The sequence below is a fragment of the Cetorhinus maximus genome, chromosome 1, assembly GCF_964194155.1.
Source record: "Cetorhinus maximus chromosome 1, sCetMax3.hap1.1, whole genome shotgun sequence".
Classification (NCBI taxonomy): Eukaryota; Metazoa; Chordata; class Chondrichthyes; order Lamniformes; family Cetorhinidae; genus Cetorhinus; species Cetorhinus maximus.
Genome location: NC_135879.1, coordinates 171,399,450 through 171,424,896, shown reverse-complemented (window position 1 = coordinate 171,424,896; position 25,447 = coordinate 171,399,450). Strand labels below are relative to the sequence as shown.

Here is a 25,447-nt window from a genome sequence, read left to right as displayed (position 1 = left end):
GCTAAATCTAACTGAATTGTGATCACTGTCCTCGATATGGTCGCCAACTGTCACTTCACCCACTAGCCCTTCTTCATTCCCCAACACTAGGTCTAGAATTGCATCTCCTCTCATTGGGTTTGTCACTAATTGTTTGAAAAAATTTTCCTGGACACACTGCACGAATTTTTCTCCCTCAGTTCCCCTTATATTGTTTGAATCTCAGTTGATATTAGGATAGTTGAAGTCTCCTACTATTATTGCCCTCTTGTTCTTACAAGCAGAAATTTGCCCACATTATTTGTTCTTCTATCTCCCTTTCACTATTTGGGGGTCTGTAGTATACTCACAGTAGTGTGACTGCCCCTTTTTTATTTCTAAGCTCAATCCATAAAGCCTCATTTGTTGACCCATGTCCCTCCAGGTTTTGGCTTAGGACAGCCTACATTCCTTACACACTCCTTTTTCAAAACAGGAATGCTTCCAGCTTCCTTTTGGAATCTCAGTGGCCAATCAAGATTGACCTCCTTAGCCAATTTTGCCCTTGAAGGCTTGGTCCTCTGTCTCTCAATACCAACACTGGTAACTTTGTTGATTGGCTTCCATAATGGACAGTTACTCTGCTTATGCCTTTTACTTGAATGTCTTCACCCGTATATGATTTTAGCTTGGCATCTGTTTCTTCTAAACTTAATTGACGTTCACCATTATTCAAATATCTGAAGGTATGTTCCCCAATTACTATAACGGAAGCTCCCATGTCCACTTCCATTCTAACAGTTTTACCATTTACTTTTGCTGTGACAAAAATTGGTTCTGTCTTTCCAACTTTCAGATTAAACAATGAACAAATGTCTGAATTTGTTGTTTCAGGCTTTTCTACCTTGTAGGTTTCATTGGGCTTCTTCTTTCGTTGCATTGCCTCATTATATGTCAATTTCTGTGACAATAGTGGCATTCGATTTTTTTTAAAACTGCCAATCGCTAAAAGACTGATGGTTTCCGCCTCTATTAAAATTATTCTTCAATTTCATTGCTAAGTTATTTTTCTTTATTCTTTGGCTAGTGGGAGCTGTTTCCCACTTCTCAGCAGTGTCTCGTTTTCTCACGCCTCTTTCTGCTGAGGTTTCCCACCCGATGTGGAGGATGGCACCATTTTGCACACCCTATATAGCTTTTGAATCTCATACTATGCTTTCCATGGCCAGTGCTATCTCTAGCACCTTCTTGAAATCCAGGTTCACTTTGGACAATAATATTTTCTGAATAGAGTCCTCTTTCACACCACACACTAAGCAATCTCTGAGCATGTCATTCAGAGTCATACCAAACTCACAATGTTCCATTAGCTGCTTCAAATTTGCCATATAGCAAGCAATTGCCTCACCCAGGGCTCTATCTCACAAATTATACCTGAACCTCTGCATTGTGACTGAGGGTTCTGGTTGAAAGTGATCCTTCATCACCAATTCATTGAAATTCTTCAAATGTGGGGCACTGGGTGCTGTCAAACTTTGAATCAAGCTTTAAGTTTTGCTCCCACAAGTGGATTGCTCACCTTTTCTCTTCCCCCGTAATCTCGTTTGCCTGAAAAAAGAACATGAGGCATTCTATGCATTAAGACCAATCATCTGTGGCTGGTTCAAATGAATCAATTGTCCCAAATTGTGGCATTTTGAGAGAGGGTAACTCCTTCAATTCTAACAGGGCTTGCTACTTACAATCACTAGGCGAGGTACAGTGCCCATTTCTTTTTAACTTGATTTCTTCAGTTCAGTCTTGTTTTATCCTTGTCACCAGTTTGTTGTTAGGTGGCCAGGTTGTACTATTAATGATAGAGTTGATTTGTGGACACTTCTTGGGTGGAAACTTTAAGTTTATTTACAATATACTCAGCAGCAACTACACATGTGCTTTCAACTCAAATTCCAATTCTACACTGACTGCTGAGGTTGCTCACGCTACTCTCCTATTGGTTACTACAGATCATGTGATCTTCCTAACACGTATTATTCTTAAAGGTACATTGCACACTAAATAAAGCCATAATTACTACAGAAGCCCCTTGTAGTGTTTTATATGTTAAAGGAGTTAAATAAATACAAGTTGTTGTTGGATTGAGAGGCCAGTCCGTTTGAGGAAGAGTGCTGCAATTTACAATATATTCAGCAGCAACTGCACATGTGCTTTCAACTCGAACTCCATCTCTGCACTGGCTGCTGAGGTAGCCCATACTACTCTCCTATTGGTTACTACATATCATGTGATCTTACTAACACGTATTATTCTTAAAGGTATATTACACACTAAATAAAACCATAATTACCACATTCCTCCCCCTTTAATGCGGCTATACATATATTTACAAGTATATGTTTTTCAAGACAACATAATATTTACATTGGGTCAGGAATTTACAAGTTCAGTCTTTCAGATGGTTTCCTGGTACATGTGGAACGTTGCAGCTCCACAACTTCAAATTCTTTGTCAGGAACCTCCTTTTCCGGAGTTGCCTGAACATCAGGTGCTTCGGTGGACACTTGCAGTTCTGTATCCTCAACTCTTACAGGAGCATCAGGCATGTCAGTCCGAGGTTGAGCATCCTCAACAGAAAATGCAGACCTGGTCATGATCATTGGTTGGGGGGGAGGGAGTCCCACAGTTGGCGGCCTAGGTAGCTGAAAGCACAACTGCTCATGGTGGACCAATTAAAATCGGGGATGCGCAAGATTCCAGAATTGGGGTTGTGAGCCCTGTGCAGGATCAAATATGACACCAAGGTGGCAAACAGTTTGCTTCTATCTCAGACAGTTGCCAGGTAGAGGGCATATACATTGCAGTAGATCTCATGTAACATAGATTATGATAAATTGAAGTACTTGCTGTTTTATAAGGACAGGAACATTTTAACTTGTAAGTCATAATATATTATTCTGCTTTTGAAGTAGATCTGCAATCTTTAAGGCTGCAAGGTCTAATTGCTCTAAATAGATACATCCTGAGATCAAATTAAAGTTACTTACAAAGGTCTAACTGCCTTTTTAAAAGAATTATTTTGCATTTGTAACATAATTTGATATTTACACGAAGTCTACACTGTGGGCTAGATTTTCAATATATTATTGGTATACTATAAAGCTATAATATCATCTCTATGAGCATCATCTCAAAAATCTGTGAAACTTAACATTTTTAGCTGAAAAAAGCTATGTGGCTTACTGGTGGCACTCTTGCCACTAAATCATAAAATTAAGGGTTCAAGTCCCACTCCAGAGTCTTATACAGAAAATCCAGGTTGACACTCCAGAGCTGCTGTCCTTTTGGTGAAATGTTAAACTGAGGCCCCACCTGCTCTCTCAGGTGGATGTAAATGATTCCATAGAATTCTTTCAAAGAAACGAGTTCTCTATACATAAAGAAGAATGGGATAACTAAGGAGGGAGTAGGGACCATTAGAGCCCAAAAAGAAAACCCGTATGTAGAGGTATAAAACTTTAGCATGGTTCTTGATCAACCCTTTGCATCTGTCTTCACAAAAGAGGCGGACGATAAAGACATTGTACTTAAGGAGGGTTGTGAAATATTGAATGGGATAAACATAGCAAGGGAGGAAATATTAAGGGGTTTAGCACTTTTGAAGGTACATAAATCATAGGCATGGTTGAAATGTATCGCAGACTGCTTAGAGAAGCAAGGGAGGAATTAGTGGAGGCTCAGACCCCATCATTTTCCAATCCTCCTTGGCTAGAGGACTGCTAACATTGTACAATTATTTAAAAAGGGAGGATGAGATAGACCGAGTAATTACAGGCCAGTCAGTTTAACCTCAATGATGGTCAAATTATTAGAAAACATTCTGAGGGATAGAATAAGTCATCATTTAGAAAGGCACAAGTTAACCAAGGGGAGTCAGCATGGATTTGTTAAAGGAAGATCGTGTCTAACGAATATGGTTGAGTCTTTTGAGCAAATAATAAGAAGGGTTGATGAGGGTACAGCATTTGATGTGGTCTATCTACAGCTTTTGACAAGGTCCAACATTGCAGCCCATTAGCTCCAAGGGAAGGTGTGTGTTGGATCAAAAACTTTCTCAGGACATGAAGCAAATGGTAATTGTTGATGGGTGTTTTTGTGATTGCAAGGCTATTTAAAGTGGAGGATTCAGTGCTAAATCCCTTGCTCTTTGTGGTATATATCAATGAATTAGGCTTAAATAAGTGGCATGAGTCTTCAGATGGTACAAAATTGGCTTGTGATTAATAGGGAGAAGGAAATCTGTAGATTGCAGGAAGGTATCAATGGGCTATTTAAGGAAGGATGTAAATGCATTGGAGGTGGTTCAAAGGAGGCTTACTAGATTGATACCTGGAATGAATGGGTTGTCTTATGAGGAAAGGTTGGACAGACTGGGCTTGTTTTCACTGGAGTTTAGAAGAGTGAGGGGTGATTTGATTGAAGTATACAAGATCTTGAATGGCCTTGACAAGGTGCACGTTGAAAGGATGTTTCCTCTTGTGGGTGAGTCCAGAATAGGGGGCACTGTTTTAAAATTAGGGGTTCGCCCTTTTAGGACAGAGATGAGGAGAATTTTTTTCTCTCAGAGTTGTGCGACTTTGGAATTCTCTGCCTCAGAAGGTCGTGGAGGCAGGGTCATTGAATGTTTTTAAGGCAGAGGTAGATAGATTAGGCAAGGGAATCAAAGGCTATTGGGGTTAAATGTGAATGTGGAAATTGAAACACAAGAAGATCAGCCATGATCTTATTGAATGGTGGAGCAGGCTCGAGAAGCCGAATGGTCTACTCCTGTTCCTATTTCTTAGGTTCTTATGACTGGTCAGGTCATGTGTTCTTGTGAGCAGAAAAGTGGCAAATAGAGCTTAATGCAATACAGAGAAATATTGGGGGGGAGGGGGGGGGGTTGCAAACAAGGCAAAGGGAATACACAATAAATGGTAGGACATTGAGAAGTGTAGAGATACAGGGTGATTCATTTTGGTAGGAAGAACAAGAAGAGGCAGTGTAAAAGAAATGGTAAAATTCTAAAGGGGGTCCAAGAGCAGAGGAACCTGCACACATGTGTGCTCAAATCATTGAAGGTGGCAGGGCAGGTTGAGAAGCCGATAATAAAGCATATGGGAATATTAGGAAAACCTCTTTAAGCAGCAAGTGATTAGGGCCTGGAATGCACTGATGGAGAGTATGGCGCAGGCAGATTCAACCATGGATTTCAAAAGAGACTTGATTAATTTTCTGAAGAGAAAAATTTGCAGGGCTACAGGGAAAACGCAGGGAGTGGGGACTATATGAATTGCACTTGCAGAAAGCTGGCACGGACGCAGCAGGTCAAATAGCCTCCTTCTGTGCTGTAATGATTCTATGGTTTTGGCATGCATGTCCACAGATTTTTGAAGACAGCAGGAAAGGTAGATAAGGCGGTTAAGAAGGCAAGGCGGTTAAGAAGGCATATGAGATAATTACTTTGATCAGCCAAGGAAGAAAATATGGAAGCAGGAAGGTTATTCTAGAGGTGCATAAAACACTAGTTAGGTACAGCTATAGTACTGTGTCCAGTTCTGGTCACCACATTACAGGAAGTATGTGATCACATTAAAAGATACTCACAAGAATGTTGCTAGGAATGGAGAATTTTATCTATGAGATTGTTTTCTTTGGATCAGAGGAAGTTGAGGGGAGATTTAATTGAGCTAGGGGTGGATGTGGAGCTGATTGCCTGAAAGGCTGGTAGAGGCAGAAATCCTCACCATTCCTGCTTAACAACTGAAGGCCACTCCCTCCTTCCCCCATCCCACCAGCAAATTTTCGCTCTAGTATCACACCAAGTCTAGGACTTTAAAATGGGGTGACACCGGAAAAAATTTTGGGAAGCACAGGTATCTCTCTTTTCCGGCTGGCACAGACTCCATGGGCCAAATGGCTACCTTCTATACTGTGATTCCCTACTGTCCTGGCCGACATTTATCCCTCATCCAATACGACTAATACAAGAGTATCTGGTCACATTTATTTCTGGGACCTTTGCTTTGCGCGAATTGGTTCCCCTCTTTCCCTCATTACAATAGTGACTGCACTTCATAAGTACGTCCTTTGCTAGAAAGCGCTTTGTCATATCCTGAGCAAGCGATTACTAAAAAATGGTTCACTGGATTCAACCGAAAAGCAGACCGTTGTAATGCATTTCTTTTCGTAAGCTAAAGTATGCGCTCGACGCATTTACTCTGTAGTGGAACACTTCCGTTCGCATTGGAAGAGAATCGCAGCGCAGTGGCTGGATTGGCAAAGTTTCGAGATACGGTCGCGCTGGAGGGAGGTTTGATGGTGACGGGACAATAATGAACCTCGGCGCTCGCCGTAGACTGGAGTCCAAGATGGCGGCCTCAATGTCAGCGGCTCTGAATCAGATTCGTCTCCTCCGGGCTCTCCCTCGGTGTTTACCGAGTCCGAGCAGGTAAAAGGCCGCCCCATAAATCATTACAAACCCATTATCGCAGGGCTCCTACCACCGTGCATTTTAAAAACTGAACCCGGCCTACAGTTCGATGGCGATGCCATTTTACCTCCGTGTAAAGTCGGACATGAAGGACAGGAGTTTCTTTTATTGCAGAAGCGATTTAAAAAAATATATATTTCGTGCCCGGTTGTTATTTATTGTCGGTAAATTTACCGGAGGGAGGATATCTGTTGTTCCCAGCGGGGAATCCACAAACCCCCCCCCCCCCGAAACCCCTGGGTAGACCCACACAATATGGGGAGGTTTTATAATGATGTGCTTTACGGCATATTGGTCAGGTTAATGAAAACAGGGCGCTTGTACACAGGGTACTGAAACGAAAAACCTAGATCACTAAACAGTTTATTCTCATTGGGAAGATTTAAAGCAAAATCAATTTCAGGGACGTGTCAAGAACAAAAAAACAACAACTTGCATTTATTGATGCCTTTAAGTAATAAAGCGCCGCAAGAAAATTCACAGGAGTGTTTTGAAACAAAGTTGACAATTTTAGGGTAAATGCTTTTAATCATCATCTATTAAAGAGGTAGGTTGCAAGGAGAGAGAGAGGTAGATGCTCTTTCTCAATTGGAGGAGGTGGTCTTTTGCTTGGCAGTTGAAAAAGCAATATTAGCTCAGCCTTGCCTTCACTCATTTGATGCTAAAACCCCCATGCATGTCTTTGCTGCCTCAAGATTCGATTGTTCCATCCCAATACTCAAGCAAAGTACCATGGATACTGGAAATATTAAATAAAATGCTGGGAATACTCAGGTCAGCAGCAGAGTTAATATTTCCAGCAAATAACCTACCATCAGACCTGCAAAGCTCTCCTAGTAGGTTGCCCATCTTGTACCCTCTATACACAAGCTTATCCAAAACAATGCTGGCGTATCCCAACTCACCAACTCCAGTTCACCCATCAGCCCTACGCTTATTAACATGCATTAGCTCCCAGTCATAGGGTCATTATGGCAGAGAAGGTCATTTGGCCCATCAAGTCCACGCTGGCTTTCTGTTGAGCAATCCAATCAGTTCCATTCCACTGCTCTATCCCTGTATATGCTTATTTTTCTTAGGTGCTCATCCAATTTCCTTTTGAAATCATTGTTTCCACTACCCTCAGCCAGAGTGTTCCAGGTCATTACCACTCGCTGCACAAAGGAAGTTCTTCCTCATTTTGCATCTCTTGCTCCAAACCTTAAATCCGTGCCCTATGGTTCCTGTACCATCAGCTAATGGGAACAGCATATCTAAATCTGTTATAATCTTGTACAACTCTATCAGATCTCCCCTCAATCTCCTTTGCTCCAAGGAGAACAACCCCAGCTTCTCCAACCTAACCTTGTAGCTAAAATCCCTCATTCTGGGAACCATCCTGGTAAATCTCCTCTGCGCCTTCTAAAGGATCCTTACATCCTTCCTAAAGTGTGGTCACCAGAACTGGGTGCAATACTCTAGTTGTGACCTAACTAGAGCTTTATTCAGGTTCAGCATAACTCCCCTGCTTTTGTATTCAATACTCCTATTAATGAAACCTAAGATCCCTTAAGCTTTTCTAACTGCTCTCTCAATATGTCCTGTCACCTTCAGATATCTATGCACATCAATCCCCTGGTCCCTCTTTCTCTGTGCACCTCTGGCTTCTTGCTCATCACAACTTTTAATTTCTTCATTGGTGGCTGAGCCTTCAACTGTCAAGGCCAGGAGCTCTGGAATTTCCTGTCTAAACCTTCTCGCTTCTCTCTTCTGCTTTGAGTCACTTCATAAAACTTACCCCTTAGAGCAAATTTTGGCCATTTGGCCATGTATCTCTTTTTGTGGCTCGTTGTCATTTTGTTTGCTATCACTCCTATGGAACACCATTTGAGATGTTTTACTACGTTAAAGGGACTATACAAATGCTAGTTATTATTGATTTTGGGCAAGTTGTTGATTCATATATAGCTTCTAGTGATACAGAGTGATTATAGCATCTTTCTCCAGAGAAAGATCTTAAGTATTGCTGAAAAAAGAGACATCCTATTGAAGTTTCTTATCTCACACTCATCAGGACAGCTCACAAGAATACCAATAGTAAAGAGAACAACAATTTATATTGCATGAGAAGAGAGTGCTGATTGGTTGGCAAGTGGACTCTGATTGGTAGAGACACTGCCATGGAGAATCCACCAAGGAACAGTAAATTGCCAAGCTTTTGTTAAAATTGAAACCAGGCAGGTCGGATCTGATTGGTCAAGGCACTGCCATTGGGAATGAACCAAGGAATGGCTGTCCCCAAGCTTTTGTTTAGTTGAAAAAGGTGCAACATGTGGACATGCTCCTGTCTGCAAAGGACAGGGCCATGTGTGTGAATATATGTAGCTTCTAGCATGCATAGGTAAGCCACACTGCCGTTACAATGCAATAGCAACATGAGTGGTATTGTAAAACTCAAAACATAGTGTCCAACATGCTAAACAATCCTGACTCTGCTAAGAATTACACTGACAACCTATTTAAGATTATCAGTCAGGCTCGCAGTGTGGCTCATTTGACATTGTTAGCCTTTTCACCAATGTTCCACTTAAGGAAGCCATAGATGTTTGCACTGCAGCACTATATCATAATGATTTAGACCCACCACCATTGCGTCAATCAGTATTCAATGAACTTAGGAGCTCGGCAACTCGTGCAGTTGAATTCAGTTTTAACAATGCCATGTATGCCCAAATAGATGGTGTTGCCACGGGATCCTCTCTAGGCCCAGCTCTTGCAATCATCTTTGGGTTCCATGAAAAACGTGTCTGTGATGGAATGACAGCTAACTTCCTACCCCTTGCATATTTCCAATATGTGGATGATGTGTTTGCTATATGTAAATCTGCAGCTGCATGTAATAATTTCCTTACATGCCTTCATGGGCTCCATCCTGTGCTCAAATTCACCTTTGAAATGGAGCAGTCAAATGAGCTCCGCTTCCTTGACATACTAGTTGAGAAATCTGCAGGGGGGTTCTCAACCACGGTCTACCACAAGCCTACCTTCACTGGTCAATATACGTGTTGGGATTCTTACAGTTCCGCATGCTATAAGATCAGTCTAACTGGCAACCTTGTAAATAGGGCCCGAGCCATTTGCCCACCACGCAATCTTTATGCCGAAATAGAACACATCAAAGGCATCCTGTGGGATAATGGCTACCCTGATCAGATCACTTTTGCACTATATATTGCACAAACTCATGAACGGGCCTAAGGCCATCACTTTAGGCCCTGAAAAGTGCCCAGTCTACCTCAGATTACCCTGGAAGGGCAAGGTATGTCAAAAATTTGAGCAACAGGTAATGCTAGCTGTTTCACGCTGCTCCTCTGCAGTAGCTACATGAGTGGTATTCGCCACTAACAGGATGATGCCGTCAAGCCAAAAAGATGTTCTGCCTATCACACAAACGAGTAATGTATATGAATTTCAGTGCCAGTGTGATGCAAAGTATGTAGGCTGTACGTTCCAAAGACTGGCAGATTGTATCAAGCAGCATGTTCCTTCTGCTGTTCGCGACGGGTAAGGTACAGACCCTATCCAACCAGCCCATGCTTGCAAAACTCAAAACAAAGTGTCCAACATTAGATGTGATTCTGTGATTGGACAACATTTGCTAAATAACCTTCAGTGCTCACTGACAACCAATTTAAGATTGGCAGTCAGGCCCGCAGTGTGGCACATTTGCATGTACTGAAAGCTGTGTATATTAATACACAGGGCCTGTTCTTTGCAGCCAGAAAGAATATGTACACACATTCCGCCTGTTTCAGCTAAACAAAATAAGTGACAGCCATTCGCTGGTTCATTCCTCAGGACAAGATCTTGACCAATCAGAGTCAAGCTGCCTGGTTTAAATTTCAAACAATGTTTGGCAGTTAACTGTCAGTCACCATCAACTGGTGCATTCTCCATGGCAACACCTTTGCCAATCAGAGTCCACTTGCCAACCATTCAGCACTCTCTTCTCATACAGTATAAATTGTTGTTCCCTTTACAATTTGTATTCTTATGAATTGTCTTGATGTGTGCAAGATGAAAAGCTTAGACAGAAATTTTCCTTTTTTCAGCGATTTAAATAAACTGAATAGATAACATTTACAATAGAGTGGGTACTTCAAATTGCAGTTAAGACTGTTATCACCTTCATATTAATGTATTTCAAGCTGGTGTTCTGTTTCTTTTGAGTGTACCATGTGGCATGAAGTTACCTGCTTGCTTACCATTTAAATATATATCAGGTGCTGTGTAACTGCATTCTGATGTTTTAATGTTAGTGGAGAGCTGACACTCTCGTCGGATATTAAACTTGTGAGTGGAGTTTTAAGCATACATGTTTGCACACAGGTGGTGAACTCCTTTGTTGTTTGACAAACTGTGCACAGCCAGCTGCTTAACTGTTGCAACAACTTAATTTTATTGGTTCTAGCTTTGTATTTCCAGATTTTTAAAAAAGGTGTTCACATAAGCATATCAAGAACAATTGTCTAAGGATGGGATGATACATATACCAGTGCAGTGAACTGTTTATCATAGGTTGCTATATATTTTTACCATCATGAAGAGCACCCTGAGCCAGGACCTCAATTTAAAACTTGGATGTTTTGGATAAAGCAAACCAAAGATTCTAATAGCCCAAAGTTCTCTTGGTTATCAGTGGGAAATAAATGATGGGGAGCATTCCATAAAAGGAATCTTCTTGTAGTATGCTGCACAGATAAGATATTAGTTTGGAATTTAATTATTTTTATCTACAATTCGTTATGTGCTACTTCAGCAAGCTTTTACAAAATAACTTGCACTTGTCATCTACTCGTTTTAACTCTGGGCATAATTTCATACTAGTTATGTGCTATCTTTTTAAATAATTTGTAATGTAGGCAAACATACAGATAAAAACTTTTGCTTTGCTTTGGTTATATTACAACATATCTAAGTCCGCTGGGGTTTTGTATGCAGGAACAAGATTATTAATAAGTTTATGCTTTAGCATTCAAAGTGTTGAATGGCAACCTGTTTCTCATTTCAAATATCGCCAAATAAATGTTTGAATTGCAGCTCTGCTCATCATTTTGTATTAAGTACAATTGCTGAAATTTGAATATTGGCTTGAAAAGCATGGGAAAAATATCTGGCAACTTCTGAGTTTTCAATGTTTGGTAACACCATCATAATTCACTAAGAAGAATATTTGGAGTTTTATTTCATCTTATCTGTGGGCAGGCACTTTGTAGACAATATTGTATGTTTATTGCTAGCATTTTATCAAAGTAAGACAATTGAAAAGTTTTTTAACTTTATCGGAAAGTATTGCCTAAGCACAGTGCACTTATAACTTAAAATGTGACATCCTACTGTGATAGTCCTCTTCCCAGCCTTGCATTTAATGACTTTTTAGCTATTGGTGCAAAATAAACTCTACTGGTAAGAGATAAACATTATTATGTTGCCAGTCTTTCGTATTTGTTTTTTAACAATGCTGCTTGAGTCATTGCTTCCCTAAACTTTCCTCTTGCTCCTTTTAAGCTTCAATTATGCCATAATAATTCTTTCTTGCCTCTGTATTTCACTGTGATATAAAGACTAACTTCACAGTCATATTCTTTATCTGGGAGGAGGTCTTCTGGCACAATGATAGCACCCCTATCTCTGGGCCAGAAGCTCTTGATTCAAGTCCCACTTCAGGACTTGATGGCAACAGAAGGTGCGTTCATAATGTGGCCAAACAGGTTGATTATTAGCCTGTAAATCGTTCTGGTACACCTGGCAGTAAGAGCAGGAGAGGTTCCTGGTCAGCTGTACTACAGAAGGCAACAGCAAACCAAGCATACTCACGGACCAATCCATGGTCACCAACATGATACCTGAAGGAGGAGGAGGATTCTTCCTCTGAACTTCAAAAACAATGCCTTACCTCCATCAGTTCTACTCATTTCCACAATTTTCAAGCTTGCTGTCATCTAACCCCTGGTTTTCTAATTTATCTAGTCTTCTATTTTATGCATCATGAGCTTCAGCGCTTCAAAATTCTTATTTTGAAAAGGGAAATGCCCAATTCCTAACCTCCAAAGATTGGAATTACCTACCAACATGTCTACTTGGTTCTCTTGCTGAATTTTCATTTCTTTTTGTAAGTTTTATAAATCATTGCCCTTTTGCAAATTCCTATTTCTTGCACATGTATTTGTGAATTCAAGTTAGAGTGAGGTGGGTGCATGGGGAGGGGAGGATGCAAGAGTTGAGCAGGTAGTTCCAAAGGTATTGATTTGAGTGAGGTGCTGGTAGAAAGTAGAGGAGGTAGACAGTGAAGAGGTAGGATTTAAGATATGGAAGTGAGGGGGTTGAGGAGAAGCATGAGTGACTGGGGAAGGAGAAGGGAACTGCTGAGAGTTTCCCCTCCAACTCATGCACAATTGCAGCATTAGGTGGTTGCTGGCTCCTTTCCCACCCACACTAAGCCATGCTACCCATCATCTTCCACATGAAAACAGTGAAGAAATTAAAGCAGAAGAGGTGAGGCAGAGAGAGAAATGGCAACAAAGAAGTCAAAGCAGTAGGTTTTAAGGAATGTCTTAAAGAAGGAAGGTGAGGTAGAGAAGTGTAGAGGTTTGGAGAGGGAACTCCAGATGTTTGGGCCAAGGCAGCTGAAGGCACAGCCTTCCAATGTTTGGAGTGATTAAAATCATCTTCAAGATGCTGGAATTAGAGGAGAATAGATCTCTAGGAGGGTTATGGGGCTGGTGGAGATTACAGAAATAGGGAGAGGCATGGTGGAATTTGAAAACAAGGATGAGAATTTGAAAATCGTGTTGTTTCAATGGGAGCTAGTGTAGTCAGTGAGCATAAGGGTGACAGGTGAATGGCATTTTGTGAGAGTTAAGACACAGGCAGCAGAGGTTTGGATGACCTTAAGTTTACGGAGGGTAGAAAATGAAAGGCCGACCAGGAGTGTATGAAAACAATTGGGTCTAGAGGTAACAAAGATATGGTTGAGAGTTTCAGCAGCAACTGAATTGAGGCAGGAGTTGAGCTGAGTGTGTTATGGATGTGAAAATTGACAGCCTTGATGATGGTGTGGGATATGTAAATGAAAGCTCATATCAGGGTTAAATATGACACCAAGGTTTCAAACGGTCTGCTTCAACCTTAGTTACTAGGGAGAGGGATGAGATTGATGGTGAGGGAGCGGAGTTTTGGTGTGGTCCAAAAAAAGGCTTCAGTCTTCCCAAAATTTAGTTGTGGGAAATTTTTGCATGTTCAATACTGGATGTCAAATAAACAGTCAGACAATTTAGAGACAGTGGCCGGGTTGAGAGAGGTGATGGTGAGGTAGAACCGGGTGTCAGTTCTAGCATACATGTGGAAACTGATGTGTTTTCGGATGATGTTGTTAAGAGGCAGCATATAGATGAGAAATAGGAGTGGGGCAAAAGATCTTTGGGAGTTAACTATGTGGGAATGGGAAGGGAAGCCATTGATGCAAAACTCTGGCTACAATGAGATTAGAATGGAACCAGCCAATTGCAGTCTTACCCAGCGATTGTGGAGAGGCATTGGTTAGAGGAGGATGGTGTGATCAACTGTGTCAAAGGTTGCAGAGAGGTTGAGAAGGATGAAGAGCCATAGATTGTGAATGTCACAGTTACATATGATGTCATTCATGACTGGTAAGAGCTATTTAGGTATAGTGGCAGGGTCAGAAACCTGAATGGAGGGATTCAGGCACTGAGTTCCGGGAAAGATGAGCACAAATTTGGCAAGCATCGACACATTCGAGGATATTGGAGAGGAAACAGATTGGAGATGGGACAGTAGCTTGCAAGTACAGAGGGGCCAAGGATTGTTTTTTTTTGAGGAGAAGGGTGATGACAGATTTGAAGGAGAGGGACAGAGAATCATTATCAATATCAGCCAACCTGGGAGCCAGGAAAGCTGGGTGGTCCATGGTTGGTGGAAATCTGGTTGAGACAGCAGGAGCTGAGTCTTGTGGACAAGATGAGTTCAGAGAGGGTATGAGGGGAGATGGGAGAGAAATGAGAGAAGGAAACAGGGCTGGAGGTGCCTAAGAGGAAGTGTGGCTCAGTGGGCTAGTGGAAGAAAGGGAAGTGAAAGAGGCAGTTGATCAAGAAATTGATTATTTATATGTATAAAGATTAGGTGACTTTTTTATCATTCAGTCATAGTAGTACTTGCAGTAACTCAGTATTTTTGGCATTGGGTTTTCATAAAGAGCCGTTATAGCTGAATAAAATTCTAATCATCATTTTGTGGCACAAAAGGGAAATGTCAGACTTCCTGGTATTCGATGTGAGCTTTTCAACTTGCTTGCAGAGTAATTATAAATTCAAGCTGCTTCTTAAATTTTTTTTAACTAGCTAGATATTTTGAAGTGAACAATCTCAGAATGAGTACATCAGATTTTAATTGCCATTTACTCTTAACCTGATTACTATTCTAAAGATTCATTTATGTTGGAGTTAAAATACTTGATATTTGATTAGAAATCTGGTCTTGGTTTTTCCTTAGTTGGAAATTCAGACTTCAATAGATCACTCTTGGGACTTCAAATTATTTAGTTATTTTAAATTTGGAGAGAACCTAACTTGTGAGACTTTTAAAGGGTTAAAGGAAAATGCCCCTTTACCTGTGTCTAGAGTCCCGATCTCTCATTTGGCCAGCTGAAAATTATGCTGTAAAGTCACTAGAGAGCTTGGCCTTATAATTCCCCAGGCGCTATTTTTACTATTATGGCACATCTCATCGCCCAACTGTTGATTTTCTTCTTTCTCCCACCCCATATATTTATTCATTTGTGTCTTTTACAATCCTGTAATGCCTGATGGCTGTATTTTGTGTTATTGTAGTCTATATGTATTGTAGTCTATATATAGTACATATAGTCTGTATGGGTGGTTAGCAGAGAAGGTACTGAAGGCACTGTTAAATTAAATGCTGGATCACTCGTTCTGATCAGCCAAAATTAGCCTTAAGCTGGTGAAAACTGGATGATAGACTATCATTAGTTTCACAATTCTGTGTTCACTTGTCTAATCATTTTCCTGCCCCAAGGCATCTGTTGCCATTAGTAGCCTAGCACTTGATTTAGTAAAGTTTGTAATCATCTAAAGTTAAAAATATTAAGCTCTAAGGGAGTTTACACCAAATTTACATATATTAGTCTGAGCTAATAAAATGGATTGCTGTGAATTAGTATATTACGCCTTTACAGTTAACTTACAGCTTGATCTTTTCCTATCCCATGGTGGAAAATTTTGATTGCAGAAATAATTAGAGGACTTATCTGGAATTTAGTAGACTTTGAGGAGAAAATCTGCCAGTTCAGAAGCAACTGATACAGTGAATTCTCTTCAATAAAGTGGAAAATTGAAGCAAAAGCAAAGCACTGAGCATGTTGGAAACCTGAAATACAAATAGAACATGAGGAAATACGCAGCAGCTCTGGCAGCATCCGTGGAGAGAAGCACAGAGTAACTTCAGAGTTAACTTTTTCTGCTCTGAATACGGACTCAAAATGTTAACTCTGTTTCTTTCTCCACAGATGCTGCCAGACCCGCTGAGCATTTCCATCATTTTTTGATTTTATTAATGTGGAAAATTGCCCCAGCATGGCCTGTCCACAAAAAGTAAGACAAATTCAATGCAGCCAATTACCGCCCCACCAGACGACTCTAGCAAAGCGATGGAAGATGCCATCGATAGTACTACCAAGCAGCACTTGTTCATCAATAACCTACTGACCAGTGCTCAGTTTGGGTTCCATCAGAACTTGACTCCAGATCTCATTGGTCGAAACATGGACAAAGGAGCTGAATTCCAGAGGTGAAGTGAGAGTGACTACCTTTGACATCAAGGCAGCATTTGACTGGGTGAGGCATCAAGGTAGTATAATTGAAGTCACTAGAGATTTAGGAAAAACTGTCACTGGCCGAATTCATATTTAGCACAATGGAGGTTAGTTGTGGCTGTTGGAGGTCATTTATCTCAACCCTAAGACATTATGGCAGAAGTTCATCAGGGTAGTGTCCTGGACCATCTTCACCTCTTCAGCATTGACCTTCCCTCCATCAGAAGTGGGGATGTTTGTTGATGTTTGCACAGTATTCAATCCCATAAGCAACTCCTCAGATACTAAAACTGTCTCTGCCCACATGCAGCAGGACTTGGACAACATTCAGGCTTGTGTTGGTAAGTGGCAAGTAACATTCATGTCACAAAATTACCAGGCAATCCAACAAGAGAGAGTGACCACTCCTCTTTAACATTCAGTAGTATTACAATCATCTAATCTTCCACTATATCCTGGGGGTCACTCTGCACTTTCCTGAATGAGTGCAGCTCCAACAACTCACAAGAAGCTTGACACCATTCAAGACAAAGTAGTCTGCTTGATTGGCACCTCATCCAGCAACTTGAACATTCAGTCCCTCCATGACTGATGCAATTTGGCCAGTGTATACCATCGACAAGATGCATTGCAATAATTTACCAAGGCTGCTGTTTGTTGGTGCAGCTTATTCTCTAATAATTGGTGCTGATTTTTTTATCATGATTACAATTGACTGGTAAAATTGAATTGCTTGCTTGGGATACACGTATGGTACCATAAGTATAGAGTCTTAGAGGCCTACAGCACAGAAAAAGGCCCTTTGGCCCATCGAGTCTGCGCTGGTCAAACAAGTACCTAACTATTCTAATCCCATTTTCCAGCACTAGGCCCATAGCCTTGTATGCCATGGCATCGCAAGTGCACATCCAAATCCTTCTTAAATGTTATGAGGGTATCTGCCTCTACCACCCTTTCAGGCAGTGAGTTCCAGATTCCTACCACCCTTTAGGTGAAATAATTCTTCCTCACATCCCCTCTGAACCTCCTGCCCCTTACCTTAGATCCATGCCCCTGGTTATTGATCCCTCCACCAAGGGGAAAAGTTCCTTCCTGTCTACCTTATCTATGCCCCTCATAATTTTATATACCTCAATCATGTCCCTCCTCAATCTCCTCTGCTGCAGGGAAAATAATCCCAGTCTATCCAATCGCTCCTCATAACTAAAACTCTCCAGTCCAGGCAACATCCTAGTCAATATCCTCTGCACTCTCTCTAGTGCAATCACATCCTTCCTATAATGCAGATTCCAGAACTGCACACAATACTCTAGCTGTGGCCTAACCAGCGTTTTATGCAGTTCCAGCATAACCTCCCTGCTCTTATATTCTTTGCCGCGGCTAATAAAGGCAAGTTTCCCATATGCCTTCTTAACCATGATATCTTCCTATCCCGCTACCTTAAGGGACCGGTGGGCATACACACCAAGGTCCCTCTGATCTTCGGTACTTTCCAGGGTCCTACCATTCATCTTGTATTCCCGTGCCTTGTTTGTCCTGCCCAAGTGCATCACCTCACACTTATCCGGATTAAGTTCCATTTGCCACTGATAAGCCCATTTGACCAGCCCGTCTATATCCTCCTGTAATCTAAGGCTATCCTCCTCCCTATTTACCATTCCACCAAAACATTACATTACAAAATGGGGATGACAGGTTGATGTGATGTTGTCCAGATGTATTTCTTGCTGAACGAAAGTAGAATTACAAAATAAACTCTAAATGAGATTGACTCCAAGTCTGACTGAAGTTAAAATACTTGGCTAAGGCGTATTGAAGTAGAATTTAATGGCTGATAACGATATTATAGTTGAGTCCAAACTATATAGAGTATTCTTTAAATTGGTGAGGGAGGCAGGAGGATTCATTCAAGTTTCTTTACATGCCATTGGACATCTTGGTTAATGGAAGTACAACTTCAATATGATATCAACTTTCTGAAGACCTATGTGCATTTAAATGTATATATGCGTGTCTTGAAACTGAGGGTATAGCACCACAAAATTTTCTTCCCTATCATCTTCATCATTCTCCATCTGCTGACAATTTCGAATAACAAAGTGAATGTTTTTTTAAAATTCATTTACGGGATGTGGGCTTTGCTGGCTGGGCCAGCATTTATTGCCCATCCCAAGTTGCCCTTGAGAAGGTGGTGGTGAGCTGCCTTCTTGAACCGCTGTAGTCCATGTGGTGTAGGTACACCCACAGTGCAGTTAGGAAGGGAGTTCCAGCATTTTGACCCAGCGACAGTGAAGGAACGGCGATATATTTCCAAGTCAGGGTGGTGAGTGACTTGGAGGGGAACTTCCAGGTGGTGGTGTCGCAATCTATCTGCTGCCCTTGTCCTTCTAGGTGGCAGTGGGTCGTGGGTTTGGAAGGTGCTGTCCAAGGAGCTTTGGTGAATTCCTGCAGTGCATCTTGTAGATAGTACACATTGCTGCTACTGTGCGTCAGTGGTGGAGGAAGTGAATGGTTCTGGACTGTTTTGTCCTGGATGGTGTCCAGCTTCTTCAGTGTTGTGAGAGCTGCACTCATCCAGGCAAGTGGGGAGTATTCCATCACATTCCTGACTTGTACCTTGTAGATGGTGAACAGGCTTTGGGGGAGTCAGGAGGTGAGTTACTCTTCGCACGATTCCTAGCCTCTGACCTGCTCTTGTAGCCACAGTATTTATATGGCTAGTCCAGTTCAGTCTCTAGTCAATGTTAACCCCCAGGATGTTGATAGTGAGGGAACTCAGTGATAGTAATGCCATTGAACATCAAGGGGTGATGGTTGGATTCTCTCTTGTTGGAGATGGTCATTGCCTGACACTTGTGTGGCGTGAATGTTATTTGCCACTTGTCAGCCCAAGCCTGGATATTGCCCAGGTTTTGCTGCATTTGGACATGGACTGCTTCAGTATCTGAGGAGTCGCGAATGGTGCTGAACATTATGCAATCATTACCAAATATCTCCACTTGTGACCTTATGACGGAAGGAAGGTCATAGATGAAGCAGCTGAAGATGGTTGGGCCTAGGACACTACCCTGAGGAACTCCTGCAGTGATGTCCTGGAGCTGAGATGACTGACCTCCAACAACCACAGCCATCTTCCTTTGTGCTAGGTATGACTCCAACCAGTGGAGAGTTTCCCCACTGATTTCCATTGACTCCAGTTTTGCTGGGGCTCCTTGATGCCACACTCGGTCAAATGCTGCCTTGATGTCAAGGGCAGTCACTCTAACCTCACCTCGGGAGTTCAGCTCTTTTGCCCTTGTTTGAACCAAGGCTGTAATGAGGTCAGGAGCTGAGTGGCTCTGGTGGAACTCAAACTGGGCGTCAGTGAGCAGGTTATTGCTAAGCAAGTGCCGCTTGATAGCGCTGTTGATGACCCCTTCCATTCCTTTACTGATGATGGAGAGTAGATTGATGGGGCGGTAATTGGCCCGGTTGGATTTGTCCTGATTTTTGTGTACAGGACGTACCTGGGCAATTTTCCACATAGTACGTGCCAGTGTTGTAGCTGTACTGGAACAGCTTGGAAAGGGGCGCAGCAAGTTCTGGAGCACAAGTCTTCAGTACTATTGCCAGAATGTTGTCAGGGCCCATAGCCTTTGCAGTATCCAGTGCCATCAGCCATTTCTTGATATCACGTGGAGTTTAATCAAATTGGCTGAAGGTTGGCATCCGTAATGCTGGTGACCTCCGGTGGAGGCCAAGATGGATCATCCACTCGGCACTTCTGGCTGAAGTTTTTGGCGCTGGCCCCCAGATGTTAGTAAGGAGGTCATTCCTTTTTTGTGTCTTTGTAGTGGTTTGTTACACATTTAAGAGGCACAGACCAAGTGAGCACTGCAGATTTCCTTCCCTAAAGGGGATTAGTGAACAAGATGGGTTTTTTTTTACAACAATTGACAATGGTTTCATGATCATCATTAATTCCAGATTTTTATTGAATTCAAATTCCACCGCAGGCAGGATTTGAACCCAGGTCCCCAGAGCATTACCCTGGGTCTCTGGATTACTAGTCCAGCGACAATACCACTATGTCATTGCCTCCCCCTTCCTTACCTTCTTATAATGCCAATGCCATCAATAAACCTAACTGTGCATAACGCTATTGGGTAATTATGAAAAATGTTAATATTTCCAGCAGTGGAGTTAATGGCAACTTGAGACAAAGTTGGCTTCAGGTGAGAGAGAGAGAGATAATTTTGTTTCCCTTAACCAGTCAAAAATGATTTTTCAGTTGTATTAATGCAAGAGCTGATACTGAACTCAGAAATACAAATGTTTTTCCTCCAGCCCTCCACCACCACCACACCCCCATTTCCATTTTTTCTTTCTTCCAATTTCTGTGTTTGGTTTTGGAGACAATGGTGAAGAATGCAAATTATGTGGCTTAAATGATCATTGAATTTTAGATATGAATTATACACACAACTACACTATGCCCTGCTCTCCTTGTTTTTAAAAAAATATCCATCCATCCATCAAACCCCTCGGCCACAAAATTTATCACGCGCCTGACTCCTGAATATGACTATCTTGGATAGCCAGCAGTACAATTACAGTTTTTGTACTAATTGTGTTGCCTGGTGAGAGCAATTAAGCTGTATAGCTTCTGTAGGGTGAAGTACTGTTAATTATAGGTCTGTTACTGGTGCTGAGAGCAATTTGAGATGATGAATTATGAGTTTGACACAAGAGAAGCAGTTTACTGGGATTAATACAAGAAAATTACACTTTAAGAGGAATTTGTGGGGCAATGGTAGACCTGGGGGACAAACATAGCATAGGTTGAACACAACCATAACAAAAAAAATCTTTCAATACCACAACAGTAAAACGGCAGTCTAAGCGGAGGTGAAAACCATAAAATATGCAAACTGGCTGAAAACTGAGGATGAGTAAAAAATAGTAAATATTCTGAATGACTACTTCCTCCAAGTATTCACAAGGGAAGACATAAGCAACATATTCTCTCCAAACAAAGTTCTAAATAAAATCAATGGTTTTGTTATAAATTGGATAGAAGTTATAGACAGGCCCAAAAACAAGTAAGTTACTCAGGAATCGATGGTATTTATCCAATATCACTGAGGGAAGAGATTACTGAGCTGTGACAGTTGCTATGAGGGAGTCAGTAACTACTGATAAGGTACCAGTAGATTATAAATGGATGATATGGTGACCAATTACAAAGGATGGCAAAATGGATGCAACCAATTGCATTAATATAAAATGTTATATTGTCTAAAATATTGTACCCTTTCTACCTCTCTTCAGTTCCAAAGAGTCATATTCGACTCAAACTTTAAATCTAGTTTCTCTGTCCACAGAAGCTGCCAGACCTGCTGAGTTTTTCCACATTTTCTGATTTTTATTACTGACCCATTAGTCTTCCATTCCACACAAAATAGCAGAATCGTTTTGTTAGGAATAAACTTGAGGACCATCTGAATAATAAGTGTTGAGTAAACATTGGTCAACTTGGATTCAGGAAGGGAAGGTCCTATCTCTGCAACCTCGACCACTTTATTGAAACTATAAAGTGAACAGTGGAAAACTTTATAATGTGATGCAACCTTGATTTTCAAAGGCCTTTGTGAAATGTATATTGGTATGCTTAGGAAGATGAAATTACGCTTCCACTCCATGAATGCTTTTGAAATTGTAAGGTTGAAATTGAAAGCGATGTAGGAATCTTGATGGACTTAACACTAACATATACAACCATTGCACAGCTGTAATCAAAGTCAATAGAATGTTGAACTGCATATGTAAAATGGTAGAATACAAATCAGAGGCGATAGTGTCTAAACTTTGTGGTGCTCTGGTCAGACCTCAACTTTAATACTGCATTCACATTTGGTCACCATATAACGAGCTAGAGATTCCCGAGGCTGTGTAAAGAAAAGCCACAAAGCGAATCATCAGTGTCAGCATTCTGAGTTATGAGGGGAGAGTAAAGAAATTGAGGCTTTATCAGCCTAGAAAGGAAGCATTTGGAACTGATCTTAGCGTTATATAAAATCTCTAATGGTATGGCAGACATTAACATCAAGTATTACTTTAAATTAAACTGCGGGTGTAAAACCATTAGAACGTAATTTTGGGACTAAAATCAGGAAATTCTTCACATAGAGTGATCAATATGTTGATTAAACTTTCAATTAGTGCAGTGAAGACAAAAACCCTGGGATAATTTAAAATATTTGATATTATGAAAGAGGATGGCCGAATGGCCTCCTCCTCCTATAATTTTGTGATCGATACAATTCATTGGGTATCAATTTAAGCACTTGTCTGTTGGCCACTCACTGGAACAGTGTGTTGTGTTCCCTGATCAAGACAATAGCCCTCTCCAACAAGATTTGGACTTCGGTATGCAGGACATAATTTCAAAGTTTGCAGATAATCAAAAGCCTGGAAATACGGTGAACAATGAGGATGCTAGTGACAGACTTCAGGAGGACATGGACAGCTGAAATGGGAAGAAGAAATTTAGTGTAGAGAAGTGTGAAGTGATACATTCTAGCAGGAAGAATGAGGAAAGAATAGTCTCAACTAAATGGTGGATTTTTAAAGGAGGTGCAGGAACAAAGAGAACTGGGTGTGAACGTACACCAATCTTTGAAAGTGGCAGGACAAGTTGAGAAGGCTGTCGAAAAGCATATGGGCCCTTCGTTTTATTAATAGAGGAGGAAAAAGCAAGGAACTTATGCTAACCTTTTGTAAAATCTGGTTAGGTCTTAGCTGGAGAATTGTGTTTAATTTTGGGCAACATATTTTATGGAGGGTGCATATTTATTAGAATGCTACCAGGCATGAGGGATTTCAGTTTGTGGGGAAACTATGGAAGCTGGTGGAGTTCTCCTTAGCAGAGAAGGCTAAGGGCAGATTTGATAGAGACATTTAAAATCATGAAAAATTTTGATAGAGCAAATAAGGAAAAACTGTTTCCAGTGGCCATAGGATCAGTAACCAGAGGCCACGGATTGGTAATTAACCAAAGGCAACATGAAGAAGCGTTTTTTTTACAGAGTGAGCTGTTATCTGGAATGCACTGCCCGAAAGGGTAGTAGAAGCTGATTTAACAGAAACTTTCAAGAGGGAATTCTATCGATAATTTAAGGAAAAATATTTATAGGAATATGGGGAAAGAGAAGGGAAGTGGGATTAATTGGATAGCTCTACCAAAGAGCAGGAACAAGCACGGTGGGCTGAATGACAACCTCCTGTGGGAATACCATCACTATCAAATTACACACCAAACTAAACAATATCCAGACATGGTTATATATGAGTATTCCTTTATTTATTTCCTATCTAACATAATTGTGAGAGCACCTTCACCATTAGGGTTGCAGCAGTTCAAAGGCAGGGCAGCTTGAGTTGGGCTGTAAATGTGACCTTGGCAGCAGTATCCACATCCCAGGAACAAATATAAATTTGTATTGATGAAATGTTGTTTTCATGTAGAGAAAAGCTGCCATTTTTCCTTAAAACGGCTGAGGTTAATGTCCTAATTCGTACTGGAATTCCTTTTAATTAATGGATAGAAAGCAGAGAGTGGGCATAAACAGGGTTTTTCAAGTTGGCAGGCAGTGAATAGTGGAGTACCACAAAGATTAGTGTTGGAGCCTCAGCTATTTACAATCTATATTAATGACATAGATGAAGAGACGGAGAGTAATGTATTTAAGTTTGCTGATGATACCAAGCTAGGTGGGAAGGTAAGCTGTGAGGAGGCTGCAAAGAGATGTAGACAGGTTAAATGAGTGGGCAACAAGATGGCAGATGGAGTATAGTGTTACAGTAGAAAAGCTAAATATTTTTTAAAACGTGAGAAACTTGTAAGTATTGATGTTCAAAGAGACTTCTCCGCTCCAAGCTGTTCACCATCCTGACTTGGCAATATATCACCATTCTTTCACTGTTGCTGGGTTAAAATCCTGGAACTCCCCCTCCCAACACCACTGTGGGTATACCTACACCACATGTACTGCAGCGGTTGAAGAAGGCAGCCCACCACACATTCTCAAGGGCTATTAGGGATGGGCAATAAATGTTGGCCTAGCTAGCGAAGCCCACATCCCATGAATGAATTGAAAAAAACTTGGGTGTGATCATAAAGGAACACAGAAAGTTAGCATGTAGGTGCAGCAAACAATTAGGAAGGCAAATGGCATGTTTGTCTTTGTTGCAAGGTGATTGGAGTACAAGAATGCTACAGTTCTACAGGGTTTTGGTGACAACACATCTAGAATAAAGAGTGCAGTTTTGGGCTCCACACTTAAGAAAGGATATACTTGCATTGGAGACGGTACAGCAAAGGTTCACTAATTTGGTCCCCAGATGAGGGTGCTGTCCTGGGATGAGGGGGTTGCCCTCTGATGAGAGGCTGAGTAAATTGGGCTTATATTCTCTGGCGTTTAGAAGAATGAGAAGTGATCTCATTGAAACATACAAGATTCTAAAGGGGCTTGATAGGGTAGATGCTGAGAGATTGTTTCCACTGGTTGGTGCGTCTAAAACATGGGCTGCTTCAGTATCTGAGGACTCATGAATGGTGCTGAACATTGTGCAATCATCAGCAAACATCCCCACTTCTGACCTGTGATGGAAGGAAGGGCATTGATGAAGCAGCTGAAGATGGTTGGGCCGAGGACACTGTCTTGAGGAACTCTTGCAGTGATGTCCTGGAGCTGAGATGACTGACCTCCAACAACCACAACCATCTTCCTTTGTGCTAGGTATGACCCCAAGCAGCGGAGAGTTTTTCCCTGATTCCCATTGACTCCAGTTTTGCTAGGGCTCCTTGATGCCACATTTGGTCAAATGCTGCCTTGATGTCAAGGGCAATCACTCTCACCTCACCTTGAGAGTTCAGCTCTTTTGTCCATATTTGATCCCAGGCTGTAATGAGGTCAGGAGCTGAGTGGCTCTGGCGGAACCCAAACTGGGCGTCAGTGAGCAGGTAATTGCTAAGCACTGATAGGACTGTTGATGACCCCTTCCAAAACTTTACTGATGATGGAGAGTAGATT

The 25,447-nt window shown here is 41.4% G+C and overlaps 1 protein-coding gene across 1 annotated transcript in view; it reads left to right on the top strand.

The window, feature by feature from the left end:
• The first annotated feature begins 6,119 nt into the window (after window positions 1-6,119).
• The window catches only part of ndufs4 (NADH:ubiquinone oxidoreductase subunit S4), a 189,885-nt gene continuing 170,557 nt past the window's right edge, over window positions 6,120-25,447 (top strand). Inside the window, exon 1 of the mRNA XM_078549897.1 lies at window positions 6,120-6,445. Coding sequence (XP_078406023.1) covers window positions 6,330-6,445 — 116 coding nt within the window. The 5' untranslated portion in view covers window positions 6,120-6,329. The remainder of the gene's footprint in view (window positions 6,446-25,447) is intronic.